Below are 17,342 nucleotides of genomic sequence, written 5' to 3' on the forward strand. Positions count from 1 at the left end.
CTTCTCTGGGTTCATTCTTCTTTTTGTACAGTGGAGGCAATACGTTTCCTCTAAGTAATCTAAGTACATTCCTATCGAAAGTGTGTGAGCATGTCTCTCTCCACACACCTTCTCTATCAGCAGGACTGATTTTTAAATACACATTTGCTAGTTTTGAGGTATTAAATAATCAAATGTAGCTTTTAAAAATATATACATAGAGTTGATTTTGGAATGTCTTTTATCTATTTATTAACTGTTATTTTTATATACATTTCTTTTGACCTGTTAATTTTGGATATACTCTTATTTTCATTTATTTGTTAGAGTTCTTTATATATTAGCTGAAACGCATAAAACTGATTTTATAGTTCAAAAACAGTAGAATATTCTCAGCTTTATATGGTTTAGCTTAAATTATGTGTTTTATGTTGGTTGTCAACGTTTTTCCCAGTTTGTCTTGTGTTCTTTAAAAAAAAGTTTTTTATTGACTGATTTTAGAGAGAGAGAAAGAAACATCGATTTGTTGTTCACTCATCTATACATTCATTGGTTGGTTCTTGCATGTGCCCCCACCAGGGACCGAACCCACAACCTCATTGTATCAGGTCAATGCTCTAACCTCCTGAGCTACTCCGCCCCGGCTGACTTTTGTTCTTTTTACCATGTTGTTTTTTAAAGCATATAACAAGTTTAGATTGCTTTTGCGGTTTGATTTAGAGGTCGTTTCCTTTGTAGTTTCCTCTGTAGCTTTCCTGCCGCAAGAGTTCCTTCCATCCCAAGGGCAGATAAATATTTTTGCAGTTTCATATTTTAAATTTAACTTTTAAAATCCATCTGGAATTCTGTTTGAATGTATTATTAAGGCAGGGATCTGTTTACTGAGTGATGAAACAATTACTTTCAGATTCCTGAACGAATTCTATTGTTTAATGTCATGCCCCATTGCTAAAAATCAGAGAGTTATTATGTGTTCTGTACATAGAACATCCTTGACCTTGATTTTTTTTTATAAAATACCGGTGCCTTTGGTTAGCCAGTGTGCTTCCAGGATCAGTAATAATCCAGAGACTGTAATCTTGGCAATCTTCACTCTACTTTAAAGATACAAGATAGAAGTAGTGTGGCACACAGTACTTGATTTACTTGATGGCTTCCTCCAGCATAAAATTCTGTCATTCGTAGAACCTACCACATTAGCTCATATGGACAATATTGCTAAATAAAATGTTCTTTATGTGGAAAGACTTCAGGAAATCTTGATTATGTTTTCCTTTCCCTCTTTATATTACTTAAATTGGGCTCAACTGTAGGAATGATATCTCCATCTTAAAATTTGTCATTTTGCACAAGAAACCAGGAGATGGCATGACTTATTTATTAAGTAGTGCTATAGGGCCTGAGTTAAAGTGCCTGTCCCTTCACAGGTGTTTTAGACAGAAATTCCACTGATGTAGTCTAGAGTTTTTATAGCTTGTCTTGGTGTTACTGTGGAATAAAATGGACAAAGTTAAATAAATTCACCTGTAGTCTAAATTTCTGTTATTTGATTTAAATTATATGCAGTGGTTTTGATGCCATTGATGAGAAAAAAGGAAATTTGCTCAAGTTTTGTAATTTACTGTCAAGACATTCTGATGACGTCTGGTGAGTTCTTCTGCTAAGGGAAACTCCAGCTCCTCCCTTTTCCATTCGGACATCCCAAATGCCAGCAAAGAATGTATTTTTGAGAATTTGGAAGACATACATGTATGTAATACGATTCAAACTCATCCTATCTGAACTCAGAAATTTAATAGGTTCAGATAAATTTTTAGATAAATCTTTTTTGTGTCTGAATTGTTGCTATTTGCTAACTAAAACAGTGGGACAAAACTGATTCAATTATTAGCTAACTCGAGAGACAAAATAAATTTTCATAGTGGGGGATACTTGTATTAATTAGGCCATGCTAGGTTTCGTATGCTATGGAGCACTAAAAGAGTGAACATGAAATGGAAAAACTTTTCTAGATTCAAAGGACTGATGTTCCTCACATTCTCTGAGAAGCCAACCAGAGAGCTGCCCTTGCTGAGGATTGATCGGGTTCCTAACCTCCGTGGGGCTGTGTGGAGTGGGCCCAGAGGCAGTGACAGCTCAGGCGCAGAGGGTTAGCCCTCTTGAAGTGGGCTTGCCAGAACTGGAGGTTTGCATCCCCCTGGCCACTAGGTGGCTTCAGTTGCCCGCAAAGAAAGGATCCAGCCCAGAGGTTCTGTGGTGTTGCTTTTCACACTTTAAGAAAATAACTTTATTTTGTGAGTATTTATTTTCTGAGAGAGAGTGACAGAACAAATTCATAAAACTTAAAGACCTTTGAGGGTCATCTAGCCTCACCTTGTCATGTTGGACAGAGAGAGAGCATTTAAGAAGACTTCTCCGGGTTGACCCGGCTAGATAGTGGCAGAGCCCGAGCCAGGCCCCCAGGCCCGCATCCACCTGCTCCTCTAGGTCTTTAGCTGTTGAATCAGTGATGTAACTCTATTCTTCATCCTTCTGAGGGCGCGCCGCAGGGTTATGTGGCACCGGCTGTGCCTAAGCCCTGGAGAAGGTGTGCGCAGGAATGTTGTGTTGAAGGCAGGTGGGGAAGTGGGTGCTGGCCCATCTTCTGGGAAGGACTGAGCAGTGATGTATCTTCTTTCAATCAAGTTGAGCTGTTTAGTGAATGAGCTGACCACTTGCCATGACTCAATGTTGGGGTGTTCTGAGAATACTTATTTATTCTGAATAAGGCCTGGACCCTTATATACCTTATCCTTTTCTTCAAGTGAATAAAAACATTTTTTTTCTAAGTTCTTTTTCTCTTAAGAATTATATGATTTTTGATTAACATTTAACCTTTAGAACAGGGTTGGTAACTTTTTTTTTTTTTTAAATCGCTGACATCACAGAAACGTCACAAAAATCAAAACTAACAAATTCATTATGTACCAGCCGAAAATGACTTCTCATGTTGAATTTTCCTTTTTCTTCTGGGCAAACGATGGAAGAAGCAAATAGTGTTCATTTCAGCAAGATCAGAGAAACTTACAACTTTTATTTTATTTTTTTAACGGTAGGCTAAAATTGTGATTTCTGTATTCTGGCTAGCTGTGAACAGAGATCAGGGAGTCCAAGAGGAGGCAGGGTGAAAGGACGGGGCAGAAAGGTCATCGGGACGAGCGGTGTGATGGAGAAAGAGCTACGGAAGGAGAAAAGGGGGTACTTCCATCTGAGAGGGAGGGGAAGGCGCATGCGCGAAGGAAGTCACGGATGGTGGCCCCGGAGAGACGGCGAGCGCGAGTCCCAAGGGCAAAGAGAACAAAAAGCAGAAGAGCACGGGCATGTCGCTTTCCAAGGCCACCAGCCTCTTCGCCGTTCCCCTGGATTGCCCTGTTTTTGCCCCTGTGCCTCAACCCATGGCTTCAGCCAGCCGGCCAGCGGCCCCGCTCTCGGTCCGCTGTGGCTCCACAGGTGCTGTTCTCAGCCGCGTGGGAGCCGGCGTGAGGGTTAGAAGACAGGCGCTTGAACAACTCTTAAAGCAGGGTTTGCCATGTCGTCAGCTTCTCCCAAATGGCGGCCATTGTAGTTGTTGTTAGCGTGGGGGTTGTTTTTTTTTTTCTTCCCTCCTGTACCAAATCAGAACATTGGGAATAGTTCCGTACATATAAATCAGGTTAGAAACAATTGAATTGAACCTGTGATGTAAACCTTGAGAAATAGATATCGTCATTTTCTTACTGGGATATTGAAGCTTATTTGAATAAAAATGGAGTCGGTCAAGGCCATATCCACTGCAAAACTTCGGTTTGTCTTATTTTTCTCTTCTTTGTTGTAGTGGCTTAAAGGGAGCGATAGTCACCCTGAGCGATGACGGTCGCTTGCAGTGTTCCTACCTGGGGACAGATCCTTCTTTGTTCCAAGCTCCGAAAGTTGAAGCTAGGGAATTGAACTATGACGCGCTTGATGCAGAGTTGAAAGAACTTCAGAACATCATCAAAGATGCTAACAAATCACAAGGTATCTCCTTTAAGGGTTTTATTATTTGATTTTACTGTTCACTGTACAATTTATATTATTACTTTGTATATAGATAATTTTGTACATTAGTTAATCTCCCCTCCCCCCCCAGCTTAAAGTCATATTTGTAAAAACTGTGTTGCCCTTTAGTACACAAAGTCTTTGTGCTACATCTGTGTTTTGTAGCTTCTGAAAAATGTGTCCTGTTTAAGGTGACACTTTTACTCGTGCCCCCTTTCCAGGGACAGTGCCTATCTAGTCTTTTTCCTTAAACTCTAAAAAAGAAACAAGTCCTTCTTTGGGTAGTGGTTTCAGGCCTTGAGAAGATCATTAAGGTTTAGAGTGGTCATTTATTAACTTCTGATACCCCTGAATTACATGTTAGTTGCTTCTTTTAAAAGAAACCAAAGCAGTCCACGAGTTACCACGTTGTTACTAAAAAATGCAGTCATTTGCAGCTTAGTAACATAATTTATGTTTGTAGTTAATTAGCCGTCCAAATGGAGTGTAGCCTGCGGTCCGCTGATTTCTAATGACTCAGAGGCTGATGGTATTTTCAGTTCCTGAGTTTTGAATAACTCAATATTATCTTACTTTGGGATTCACAGGGGTATAATTTTATTGTAAATTGAAAGGAGAAACAAAACACCAATGCTGCAGTTTGAGTTGGACATGTGAAAAGCATTACTTTTGAGTTCCCTTCTCAGGGTCAGGTAAAAGTATTGTTTTAATGAGAAAAAATACGGACTACTTTCACATAAAGGAGATGTTAAAACAAGTCGGAATAATAAAAGAAGCAGGGCATCAGAAGCCAACCCAAACAACGGGGCCAGTCTTCATCCTGGGCCAGTCACTCTGATGAGATTTATGTATTTTTGAGCCTCTATTACCAAGACCCATTCAGAGGGATTTCGAGAATATATTTTAAAATTATGAATATTAAAATAAAATAATTATTCTTTGGCTTTGCACTTTCTTTTAGAAAGTTTTGCAAGTAAACCAGTGAAACTTAGGTCTTTTAAGTGCCTTCCAATTAGTTAAAAACCTACTCGTTATCCGCACCCCTCCCCACCGCCCCCTCCCAGTCAAACAGAAAACGGTTAACATTGGATGTGTCATAGTGCAATATACAATTTTTCTCCCATTTATGATACTGGTGTTTTGGGATTAATGGAATTAGAAGTCTCATTTTGTCGTTCAAAAACTTAATTGGGGGAGAGTGGCATATGTATATATATATATACGAAACATGAAATTTCTAGAGTTCATTAAATGAATTGAATGTGGCTTTTGACTCCAAAGTTTGTGCCTTGAGATTTTGCTCTTTCCATAAACAATGTGCTAATGATATTTTGATTAACACTTAATTGTGTGAAACGTTACTCAGAAAAATCCCTTACAGCTCGAAGTTATTTTTTTGGTGACCATAGTGATGCCCTTGGGTGAGAAGGGTTAGGCTGTTCCACTTGTCAGTACCTTGATCCTTCTGTGTAATTTAAAATAACTGCTAATTAAGTTAGGGATGTACTCACAGACTTGGTGCAAAAGTTCATTATGTACATAACCTCCAGTTTTAGTTGACATTTGAAGTTCTCTGCCCTTTCCCCACCATCATTTGGTTTTCTTTCTGAACAAGAAACACTGGGAAACTTTTTTAAAAAGAGAGACTTTTAAAATACTTTATTTCTAGATATGGAAAAAAAATTAGTATCCTGTACCCTTCTAAAACTGCGTTATATTTCTTTAATAAAATGCCTGTAATTATGTAAAAGCACCAATCGTTTCAATATAGAAGATTATGAGAAGTTAAGACTCTGAACTTTTTGGTGACCTCATTATTCATTTAAATGCCACTTATTTCAGTACAGTGACTTGAACTTGCAAAAAATTTCACAGCCTTGGCAGGTTATATTCAGCACTTACAGCTTATTTTTTTTTTATTTCTTCAAAGCAAGAGTTGCAGCAAAATTTAAAGCCAATTTAAAGAGTACGTTTCATTGTACACGTGGTGTACATTATCTACTGTAATAAAAGGGTTTTTGAACCTGACTTTATGTGTGTAAGTTCTATGAGGAATGTATGTTGTAAGCATGAAGTTATAGTAATAATTTCTGTATGGCTCATGGATTTTGAAAGTTTTCCTACTCGACCCATTAGTGGGAATCTTGCGAAGCATTTCTGTTACCAGTAGTCCAGAACATCTGTCAGTAGGCACTTTCAAAGATGGAAGTTTCCTTATGATTTAGACCAGGGGTCCCCAAACTATGGCCTGCGGGCCGCATGCGGCCCCCTGAGGCCATTTATCCGGCCCCCACCGCACTTCCGGAAGGGGTACCTCTTTCATTGGTGGTCAGTGAGAGGAGCATAGTTCCCATTGAAATACTGGTCAGTTTGTTGATTTAAATTTACTTGTTCTTTATTTTAAATATTGTATTTGTTCCCATTTTGGTTTTTTTACTTTAAAATAAAAGATATGTGCAGTGTGCATAGGGATTTGTTCATAGTTTTTTTTTATAGTCTGGCCCTCCAACGGTCTGAGGGACAGTGAACTGGCCCCCTGTGTAAAAAGTTTGGGGACCCCTGATTTAGATGGTTGGTCACATCCTCTACTTGGGGTGAGTCTGGGGAGTGGGCACGATATTGAGACAGACTCCCCGCACAGTGGTGCCTTCAGGAAGGGAAAGAGAGCAGCACCATAGGGTATAAGGGAAAGCCCGCGGCCCGTGGGAAACATGTCCAGGATAGCCGAGCTGCCAGTACCACCAGGCACGGGAAACGTTGGCACTTGGTGACCTTGTCGGCAGATGGGTTGTTCCGGGCGCTGTGTGGCTGCGTATACCAGAATGCCCAGATAAAGCGGCTTAAGCAGGCTGGGGTTTCTTTCTTTCCCGTGGAAAAGAAGTCCAGCGGTGGGCCGACCAGGGTTGGTTTGGCAGGCCCACTGTCATCTGGGACTCTGACTCCTTCTCTCCCAGGGTCGTCCGCTGGTGCAGGGTGGCTTCTGGAACTCCTGCCCTCACATCTGCAGCTGAGTCAGAACCCTTCCTGGAAGCCACACCCTGAGCAGCTTCTGCCCGCATCTCCCTGGCCGCTGCAGGAGCAGAGAGCCTGGGAAATTGAGTATTTTAGCTGAGCGCTTTGTTGTTTAGAATAAACTTGGGCTCCTTTTAGTAAAAAAGGGCTGAAGAATGGTTTTTGGGTGGGCGCTGAGCAGCCTTCTGTACCCTTGCTAAGTAAGTTCTCGAAATTCCTATTCCAAATACCGCATGTTGGTGGGAATTCCTGATGGCCCGTGCGGGCAGGTCTTCGCTTTGTGAGACACCTGCTTGTTCACGCGGCTTCGTCCAGGGCTTTCCATCTGCTGTGTCGGTTTCCCTCAGCGCGTGGGGCTGCTTCCTCTCGGGGTCAGGGGTGATTTCTGCAGTCCTGGGCGTTATGAGCAGATGTGATTTACAGGGAAGAAGAGAGCTATTTCTCCTGAGTCTCCCCTTTTATGAAGGAGGAATAGCTTTCCCAGAAGCATGTGCAGCACCCCCTCCCAACTTTTCTTACCTCATCTCTGCCAGGATTAAGCCCCACGCCTATGCCTAAAACCAATGGTCAGGGGAGCGAAGTCAGCATGATTGGATTTGACCAACCTAATGACTACGGTAGAGGTGACTGTCTCAGCAGAATTAGGTCTCTGGCACATGAGGGAGAGTGAAGGTGGATTTAGGGGTGCAGCTGGCGGTCTGTCACATATGTATGAGCATGTGTGCACGCGTGCACACATGCATTGCATAAGTATTATTTATGTTTCTAATTTAGGGTCTCTGTCACTTGTTCATCATATCTTATTATGCACTATAACCATTTTTTTTAATTGTGAAATTTTAAGTTGTAGAAATAACACGATTATGGTGAAAAGAATTCAAGCAGTGCTGACAGGGTAGACTCCAGATGCTGTGCCACTAGGTTGTTTAAAGGTTACCTTTATCAAGAGTGCTTGTATATTCTTTAAGAAAATGGTCATGTTTCTGTCATTATTTTTATACAAATATGTGCATATTAAACACATTGTGGTATGTCATGCTTTTTTATTAATAGGCATATCTTGGAGTTTTTTCTTATCCGTATATAAAGATGGACAGCAGTCTTATTTATAACTTCGGGTTTTAGACCAGTTGCACAGCATGGAGATACCATAATTTAGTTAACCATTTCCCTTTTAATCGAAATGTAGAGATTTAGGTAGTTTGATTTTTGTTTTTAATAAATGCCAGCCTTGGCCCTGGCCAGTTGGCTCAGTGGTAGAGCATCGGCCTGGCGTGCAGAGGTCCTGGGTTCGATTCCTGGCCAGGGCACACAGGAGAAGCGCCCATCTGCTTCTCCACCCCTCCCCCTCTCCTTCCTCTCTGTCTCTCTCTTCACCTCCCACAGCCTAGGTTCCATTGGAGCAAAGATGGCCCGGGCGCTGGGGATGGCTCCTTGGCCTCTGCCCCAGGTGCTGGAGTGGCTCTGGTCGCGGCAGAGCGATGCCCCGGAGGGGCAGAGCATCGCCCCCTGGTGGGCAGAGCGTCGCCCCCTGGTGGGCGTGCCGGGTGGATCCCGGTCGGGCGCATGCAGGAGTCTGTCTGTCTCTCCCCGTTTCCAGCTTCAGAGAAATACAAAAAAAAAAAAAAAAAAAATAATAAAAAAAAAAGCCAGCCGCAAAGAACCTCCTTGGGTATGTCTGTGAGTTGGCTACAGCTATCAAAGTGTACCTGTGACTTAACAGTTCAGCCCCCAAGCAGAATTACTAGCCTTCAGAAGTAATAACTTCAAAACGACTTACCACCAGAAAGGGTTGTACCAATTTGGGCTTCCACCAGGAGTTAAGGGGCAGGCAGTGAAATTCCCAGTGCTGGTCTGTCAGTGGGTCACATCCTAGTTAATGTCTTTGGGGAAAGAGAAAGTTTTTCTTTAAAATATTGCAGCACGGGAAGAATTAGCGTCAGTCTTCTAATTCTGTAATGCATTAGTTTTTTCAGCATATATATATATATATATATATATATATATATTTTTTTTTTTTTTTTTTTTTTGAAGCATCAATCAATCATCAGTTTTTCGTTGCGACACCTTAGTTGTTCATTGATTGCTTTCTCATATGTGTCTTGACCGTGGGGTTACAGCAGACCGAGTAACCCCTTGCTCAGCGACCTTGAGTCCAAGTTGGTGAGTTTTGCTCAAACCAGATGAGCCCGTGCTCAAGCTGGCGACCTCGGGGTCTTGAACCTGGGTCCTCCGCATCCCAGTCCGACACTCTATCCACTGCGCCACTGCCTGGTCAGGCTCTTCAGCTTATATGTTTATGGAGATGCTTTTTGATACATGGTATGGTATAGATACCCTTAACAATTTATACAGCATGTTTTACTTTATGATTAAATCTTTTTTCTTTCTTTTTCCTTTTCCAAATTACAGGTGTTTGGCCCATGACTGAGAGAGAAGATGACTTGAAAGTTTCTGTCATGGTTTCTCCGACCTTAGATTCTGTCCCTGTAAGTGTTTTTTGCAGACATGGGAAGGGTTTGTGATGGTGATAGACTTATGAGCTGTGGTCAAAATGATTGATTTAAATTATGGGTCTTCAGATAGAAGCTTTAAGTAGATAACTTTTAATCTTTGTTACTTTCTAGAAATAAACATTTCTACTCTCTTAGTGTAGTAAGGAGTTCCTTAGGAAGACTTCTGTCTAAAAAAAGGGAGGGGGGGCAATAGAAGGGGTTCTCATCATCATTCTGATCTAACTTTTTTTAAAGTTTAACTTTTTTAGTACCAGAGTATTGAGATCATTTTTGTTCAAATGAATAATACATCTTGACCCCACAAAAATATTTTGACGGATCAATGTGATAATGTTTATAAAAGGCCTAGTGCAGGGTTTGATAATTTACAGACTTTAATACATTATGTTGCTGTGATGAGGGTGCTTATTTAAGAGTAAACAGTTGGGCCAGGAATTCTTACCTCCTCTTCCTCCATCTCTGCCCTGGTGATGGTGGTGGTGATGGTAGTGGTGGTGATGATGGTGGTGGTGATGGTAGTGGTGGTGATGGTGAGGGTGATGGTGTGTACAGGACAAGGTATTTAGTTTTCTTAGTCTGAATTTTCTCATCTGTAAAATGAGAGTAATAATAGAATCTCCTTTGTTGAATTGTTGTGATAATTAACCAACATCATCATCATCAAATTACATTTTAATTCTTCCAACATTATCATCACCATCATCACCACCATCACCACCACCATCACCACTACCACCACCACCATCACCACCACCATTACTACCACCACCATCATGATCATCACCACCACCATCACCACCACTACCATCACCACCACCATCACCATCACCATCACCACCACTACCATCACTACCACCATCACCATCACCACTACCATCACCACCATCATCACCATCACTACCATCACCACCATCATCACCACCATTACCATCACCACCACCACCACCACCACCACCATCACCACTACCATCACCACCATCATCACCACCACTATCATTACCACTACCATCACCACCACCATCACCATCACCACCACTACCACCACCACCACCATCACCACCACTACCATCACCACCATCATCACCACCACTACCATCACCACCACCACCACTATCACCATCACCATCACCATCATTACCACCATCACCGTCACCACCACCACCACCACCACCGTCACCACCACCACCACTGTCACCACCACCACCAACATCACTACCACAATCACCATCATCACCACCACCACCACCACCACCACCACCATCATCACCATCACCATCACCACCACCATCTCCACCACCGTCACCACCACCACCACCATCACCACCACCACCACCACCACCACCACCATCTATATTTCATTCCTTGTGTCGTTTCCTGCCATATCTTAGAACCTGTCACATATAGGTGCTCAATATCTACTTGTTCTATGAGTGAGTGAACAAAGCTGAGAATCAAGGAGGATGAAAGGGGGACTATCCTTGGTTATATAACCCTATCTCCCTGTTTAATCTTCTGTAGGCATTTGTTAGATTATGATTGGTTATGCCTCACTACCTGCTTTTTGGGAAAAATCTGTTAATTTTATCTGTGTTTATACCAAAAATTGGTCAGTTTAGACAAATGATTGAATCCACTGGTTTTACTGTATTTGGAGTTCACATCATATCATTTTGTCTAGGAAGTGATTTCAATATCTGAGAATCAGAGCATAATATAGTAAGTAGTTGTCATAAGTTTTCAAAGATTAATTTCAGTATTAATAGCCAACCCAAGTCGTGATAAAAATCACGTTAACATTGCCATCGTATAGTAAGTTGGGTACACTTAAAAAAAAAATAGAACCACATATGAAAGAAACATTCACCCAGCTGGTCGCATAGTAGAGGCACTGTTTTAAACATTGGCCATTCAGCACACACCATTTCTCACTCTACCTGAAGGGTGTAGTCTGAGCGGAACATTTCTGCTTAGTTAGCTGACAAATGTACACACGTTCTCTGGCCTTGGGAATGATTCCTTTTTTCCTTTGGGCAACTTATATAAATTTTTTTTTCTTAGGTTCTCTTAAACATAAGCTCTTCAGAATGAGGAATTCCCTTTCTGTTCTTTAGCAACTTTTGATCCTTGTAGGAAAAGGCCTTATGTAATAGCGCTATATTGTAATGTATAGTTCCCTGTTGGCAACCTGGAGTGCCATTTCCTTTTAAGTAGGTGTCTCTTTCCAGCTTCATTTTCCCTGTCTCGCTATTTTTTCCTTCTTAAGAGATTCTTGAGAGTATCGTATTCATTCCATTGGAAAACATTAGTCCAGTGATTTATGTGGCTCCGGTGCCATGGTGTCTTTGTATGGCCATTTCTCTCTGGCTATAATTTTATTTCCCAAAGGACTGCTGCCCTCGGAGTACCTAGGTGTTTAGACAATGGATTGGAAAGAGCAGGAAACAGGAGCTGTTTGTTTCTTTTCTAGGTCTTTGGACAGGTAAATGTAAAACATTTCCTGGATTTTAAGTAATACTAGAGCAAAAAGCCTGGCTTAATGTTTTATTTTGAATCATTAATATGAAAGCAGGCATCTAAGAAATAATGTAATTTATATTAGAATGGGGTCTTTTATAGAGGGGCAAGCTTGGCTAGCCTATCTTCTTGATGGAGAAGTCGGATTCGTGTTCATATGTGGTTTCCCGTGGAGTCGTAAACAGAATCTGAACCTCCCAACTCTTAATTATGTTGATGCCCATTATATCATAGCAATCTCCATTGCTTCGACATGGCTTAACTTTTTTTAGTTAAAACATTTCAAATAGGTTAAGTTCAAGTACAGTGGATCTATTCATTGGTTGGATGGAGATTTTAGGACCTTCATTGTTCCCCAGGAATTCACATGGGCATTACTGAAAAATGTGTTGCCCCTTTGTTTTATTCTGCCACTCTGAAAAATAAGTTATAAATTATAAGGAGACGTCTGCTCCATTATATTCTACTCTGAACTCTTTAAGAGGTAGTAGCAGGTGACCTGGGCTGATGCTCAAAAAGTGAATGAGTTTATGATATGAGCTAGTGAAGGAAAAAAAAAAAATCATACTTTTACTTTCACTTTCTAGGTGTAAAAACCACTCTGTCTTTATGTTATCAGTTACGTGTCTTAGATATGTTTTCATCTGATTAATAAGAAGAAAACATACCTTCGGCATGTTAGAAATAAAAGGGCTTAAAAGAGTGGCATAATGTTCAGCTGAGACGTGAAGAAGGCCTTCTTCCATGTACTATAAAGAATGAGTTAATAGAATTAATTAGTTTCAGCATTTAAATAAATTTTGGCAATAGAATAGCTTGATAATAGAATACGTGGAGGAGGAGGTGGGTTTATGAATATTAACTCATGACTTTCTGGATGAAGACTTCAGAGAGGGACGTGGGCTCTCTCAGTCTGTCATGAGAGTGGTAAGCCCTTCACAGTCAGCTCCCGATTTGGGCGGGGAGTGTATCTGTTGCACCCATGTATTCGCTCATTGAATGTGATATTGAGACCATTGTTTTCTTCCTTTCTCCTGTGTGTTCACAGCCAGCTCCTGACGCTGAAGTGGGAGCTGACCCTGTCCCTTCCGTCACAGTGAAGGTATTGTACCGAGCTCTAGACTGTAATGTGCAAACAACCTTACACATTTCATCACACTTGTCACTGTTCTCATTCTGAAAATTGCCTATGGAAATGTCAAACACACACCTGAAATTTGTATCATTTCCTCGGGGTGGTGAATCGATAACCTTCATTGCTTTCTACGAACATAAAACAGATAATTGTATTCACAGCAATATGTACATAATATAAACAGTTATTATGACTTATTTCTACCATTATTTAAATGTTGTATGATCCATGGTCTTTTTTTCTAGAAACAAAGATAACATTTTAAATATGCTAAAGGAATTATGTCATCACCATAGACCAACCATTGTCATCATTAGACCAACTGGTTGATTGAAGCATCATATATATGCTTGGGAATTATATGAGTGATAATAATATCTTTCTTCCATGTATGATTATATATGTATTTGAAAAGAATTCCCAGTCATCCATCTGCCATAATATTAGCTTTAAAGAGGTGTATTTATAGCAAGAAAATATTAAAGGAAGAAGCCACAAAGTAGAGTAGTGACAAATTGATAGTCCTAAAAAAATAGAATATGAAGGATGTGGTTTTGGTTAAAATGTTTAGTCCTGTCATTGTAGAGTTTTAGACTAGAACTCAAATGTAGAACCCTCTTAAGGCCTTTAGATGAAAGTGTGGTCATCAGTCAGCACATTATTAAGTTGAAAATATTTATCACTGCCCGGAGCTTGGAGCCAGGGAAAGTTGTGGATCTTGGCGATTCGCTTAGTCAAAACTTGGATAGGGCTTTATATTTTCTTAGATTATGGGTTGCTGTCCTTGGAGGAGCTTGACAGGGTACCCAGGCTTTACCAATTGTGTTCGCTTACTCTGGACCCAGCGGGTGGCCCTCGTGTGGGGATCTTGGGTAGAAGTTGAAGGGAGCCCAATCTTTTAACAGTTTCCTAAGCTAATTTTTTTGGATTCTTGCCACTGGAAACAAGGGTGGTCTTTCCCCAGCCTCCGTCTCCCCTATTCAATCAAAGGCTCTATCTCATTAATACTTTGGAGTCTGGAAAAGCATTAGTGGCAAGAAATCAAACACTTAAGGAAAAAAAACAACACACACACACCAAAAAACCTTGCCGAGTTCCAGGAATGATCTATAGACTATTTTTGTGGGGAAACCCTTTTTATATCTATCTACTGATATTGTTCAGACACATACACATAATCATTCAGGCACACGCTGTAAATTGCAAAAATGTCTTGTTTCCAAACCAGATAGCATTGCTCATGTTCATTTCCCGCCAGCTTCTTCGCGCTGCTGTGGGTAAACCTACCTTTCTCCCCCTCCCGTGGAGCCTGGGCTTTCCTGTGTGGTAGCCACCTGAAAAGGATGGCGTGACGCTCCTGGAAAATCCTCCCTCATTAGTGGAATTTACCGTATGTGAGAAGGACTTCCCTGTGGCCATTCTCAGAGCATGGCAAAGGAGACAACACACAAAGGTGGCACGCAATCCGCTGGACTCACCCAGCAGGCACAATGACTTCCTGGTTCTGTCTGACAGTTTTGATACAAATTTCTGCTATAAATCGCTCCTTACAGCCTTTTATAACAGCAGCCGCCAAGATATATAACCGTGCAAGTTTCCATCATAATAAATCCTGTTAATTGAGAAAATGTTTCCATAGGTTCCAAGGGAACGAAGATGTGGCTACCTTGAGTATGTGCGCATGACACACGACCTCCTCTTCCAGGCAGCTCGGAGAGGGGGGGTGTTCGGACCCGGCCTCTGGAGTCGCAGTTCTAGATCTAGGATAAGAACTCGGAATTATATTTCCTAGGGATCCTGTTTCATTTTGTTAGAAGCAGAAAATAGCATGGAAAGTTCTTGTATTAATGTTTTATATTTTCCCCTTAATATTCTATAATTATTTTGCTCCTAAAATACGAGGTTTATGATCTAGCCAAGTCTTTCACTCTTTTTTTGGCTCGCACACAACTCTTCTTTGTTACTGTAGTTATTTTCGTCACACATCTCCTTGATTCACTTTTGCAAGTGCCTGGCCCGTTGTTGGGGTTCAGGAAACCCGTGCATGAGAGCTGTCATCATAGAGCATCCAAACCGAAGGCGAACACTTCTGCGACGATGCCGGCTCGTGTGACCTTTGTCTGATACACACGGGTTAGGCCAGGCGGAGTCAGGGTATCTGTTCTCTCACAAATAGCTTGTTCCGACTTGGAGGGTTTTTCATTTTCACTTTTAAACTAAGTTTTCAACTCTCTTGCACATACTGGCTGACTGGTCCTGGGCAGTGATTTAGCTTCTCTGAACCTCTGGTTTTAATAAACTTTAAAATGGGGATACTTTTTTATTTGCAGAGTTGTTTTGAGACTTAAGCACGGCTGATTGAGTGTAGGCTCTGGATTTGGGTGGACAGAAGTTAAACTGTGGTTCCTCCACTTATAAACTCAATGGCCCTGGGCATATATATATATATATATATATATATGTATATATATTTAGCCTCTCTGAGCCACAGTTTTCTATAAAATAGTATATAGTAATCCACTTTGGTTCTGGGAGGTGGAAGTTGGTATGTCCACCTATTCCATCGCCATCTTGTCTTCTGTCAAAATAGTATATAGTAATAGTAGCTGTTTTACCATGTTGTAAATATTAAATGAGATAATGCACATAAATAATTTATTAATGTGGTTCTGTGAATAGAGAAAGTTGCTAATGGTTATGATTAGTAAGGTTAATTTAATGTAAATACATGTATAGGCTATCATTATAATAGTATTAATAGAAAAATATTTAAAATGTGTTCTGTTTATTCAGTGGACTATGTTGTCTGTGGCACATGCATAGGGTTTTACTAAAAAGGTATTGTGTTTATAATGGTCAGACATCAGCAAAGAGGCTTTGTTTGTGGGATTCAGAGTCCACAAGTATTACCAGGGCTTATAAACTAACAATTGAGGATTAATTGTTCATTTGCTGTGCTTTTTGTATTCATTTGCATCAGTAGTTGTCTTTTAAAAATTTTACTTTACAAGTCAAAATTTTCATTTTTATCTTATCTTAAAGTTATACAGCATACTCATGTTATTTAAAATTAATATAAGACATTTACTGAATGTAATTGCATGTGTGTGGTATTTGTGGGTCAGTTCATGCAGTATCCAAAGTATATTGCTATATATGGTTTCTCTCTCTATAATGTGTGTGTGTGTGTGTGTGTGTGTGTATAAAATTAAGGAATAAGTGATACATGCCTTTTACTTAAAGAGAAAATTCAAAACTACTTTTCTTAAAAATTAGTGTGCCCTTGCATTATGTCAGTTTGTGATGAATTGCATCTGTATTGTATACTAGAGTCTAGTAACTAGATTGAACTGTTTCACAGCAGAAGTGCCAGGTAGAGAGTGCTTCTCAACTCTGGTGATCAGACCTGAAGAGCTATAAGAGCATTAGCAATACCCAGGTCTGCTGTGGTAGGTCTGGCTTACCCCACCAGGCGCATGGACTCATGCAAAGGAGACTCTTCAGAGAACCTGGGACATTTAGGAAACAAAACCCAAAGAGAGCTTGTCCAGATGGTTAAACCTTTTCTTTGATAGCCTGAAAATGATGCCCCTGATAATGAGGCCTGATGGTTTCTATAGAATCTCCTTCACAAGGGACAGAGAGAAGTGCTGGCCTTCTCCCCCGACCCCCAGCCTGCTTTCCAGGCAAACCTGAGTTCTTAGCTGTTGATTCTCATTGGAGTGGGAAGGTTTTTCTTGGCATCATCAAGCAAGAGCACTAGTTTGGTAATCTACCCAGCTTAGATATGCAGCAGCGATCGAACATTTTAAAAGATTTTATTTGTTAGCCCTGGCCGGTTGGCTCAGCGGTAGAGCATCGGCCTGGCGTGCGGGGGACCTGAATTCGATTCCCGGCCAGGGCACATAGGAGAAGCGCCCATTTGCTTCTCCACCCCCGCCCCCCCTTCCTTCCTCTCTATCTCTCTCTTCCCCTCCCGCAGCCAAGGCTCCATTGGAGCAAAGATGGCCCGGGCACTGGGGATGGCTCCTTGGCCTCTGCCCCAGGCACTAGAGTGGCTCTGGTCACGGCAGAGCAATGCCCCGGAGGGGCAGAGCATCGCCCCCTGGTGGGCAGAGCATCGCCCCTGG

General features: G+C 41.2%; 1 protein-coding gene across 4 annotated transcripts in view; it reads left to right on the forward strand.

The window, feature by feature from the left end:
- Positions 1–17,342, forward strand: part of BBS9 (Bardet-Biedl syndrome 9) — a 388,196-nt gene that overhangs the window by 160,751 nt on the left and 210,103 nt on the right. For all 4 annotated transcript variants that reach the window (XM_066239905.1, XM_066239906.1, XM_066239904.1 and 1 more), the window contains 3 exons: positions 3,833–4,014; positions 9,460–9,536; positions 13,126–13,179. In XM_066239905.1, the coding sequence (XP_066096002.1) occupies positions 3,833–4,014; positions 9,460–9,536; positions 13,126–13,179 (313 nt within the window). The remainder of the gene's footprint in view (positions 1–3,832; positions 4,015–9,459; positions 9,537–13,125; positions 13,180–17,342) is intronic.

The sequence above is a fragment of the Saccopteryx bilineata genome, chromosome 7 (assembly GCF_036850765.1).
Source record: "Saccopteryx bilineata isolate mSacBil1 chromosome 7, mSacBil1_pri_phased_curated, whole genome shotgun sequence".
NCBI lineage: Eukaryota > Metazoa > Chordata > Mammalia > Chiroptera > Emballonuridae > Saccopteryx > Saccopteryx bilineata.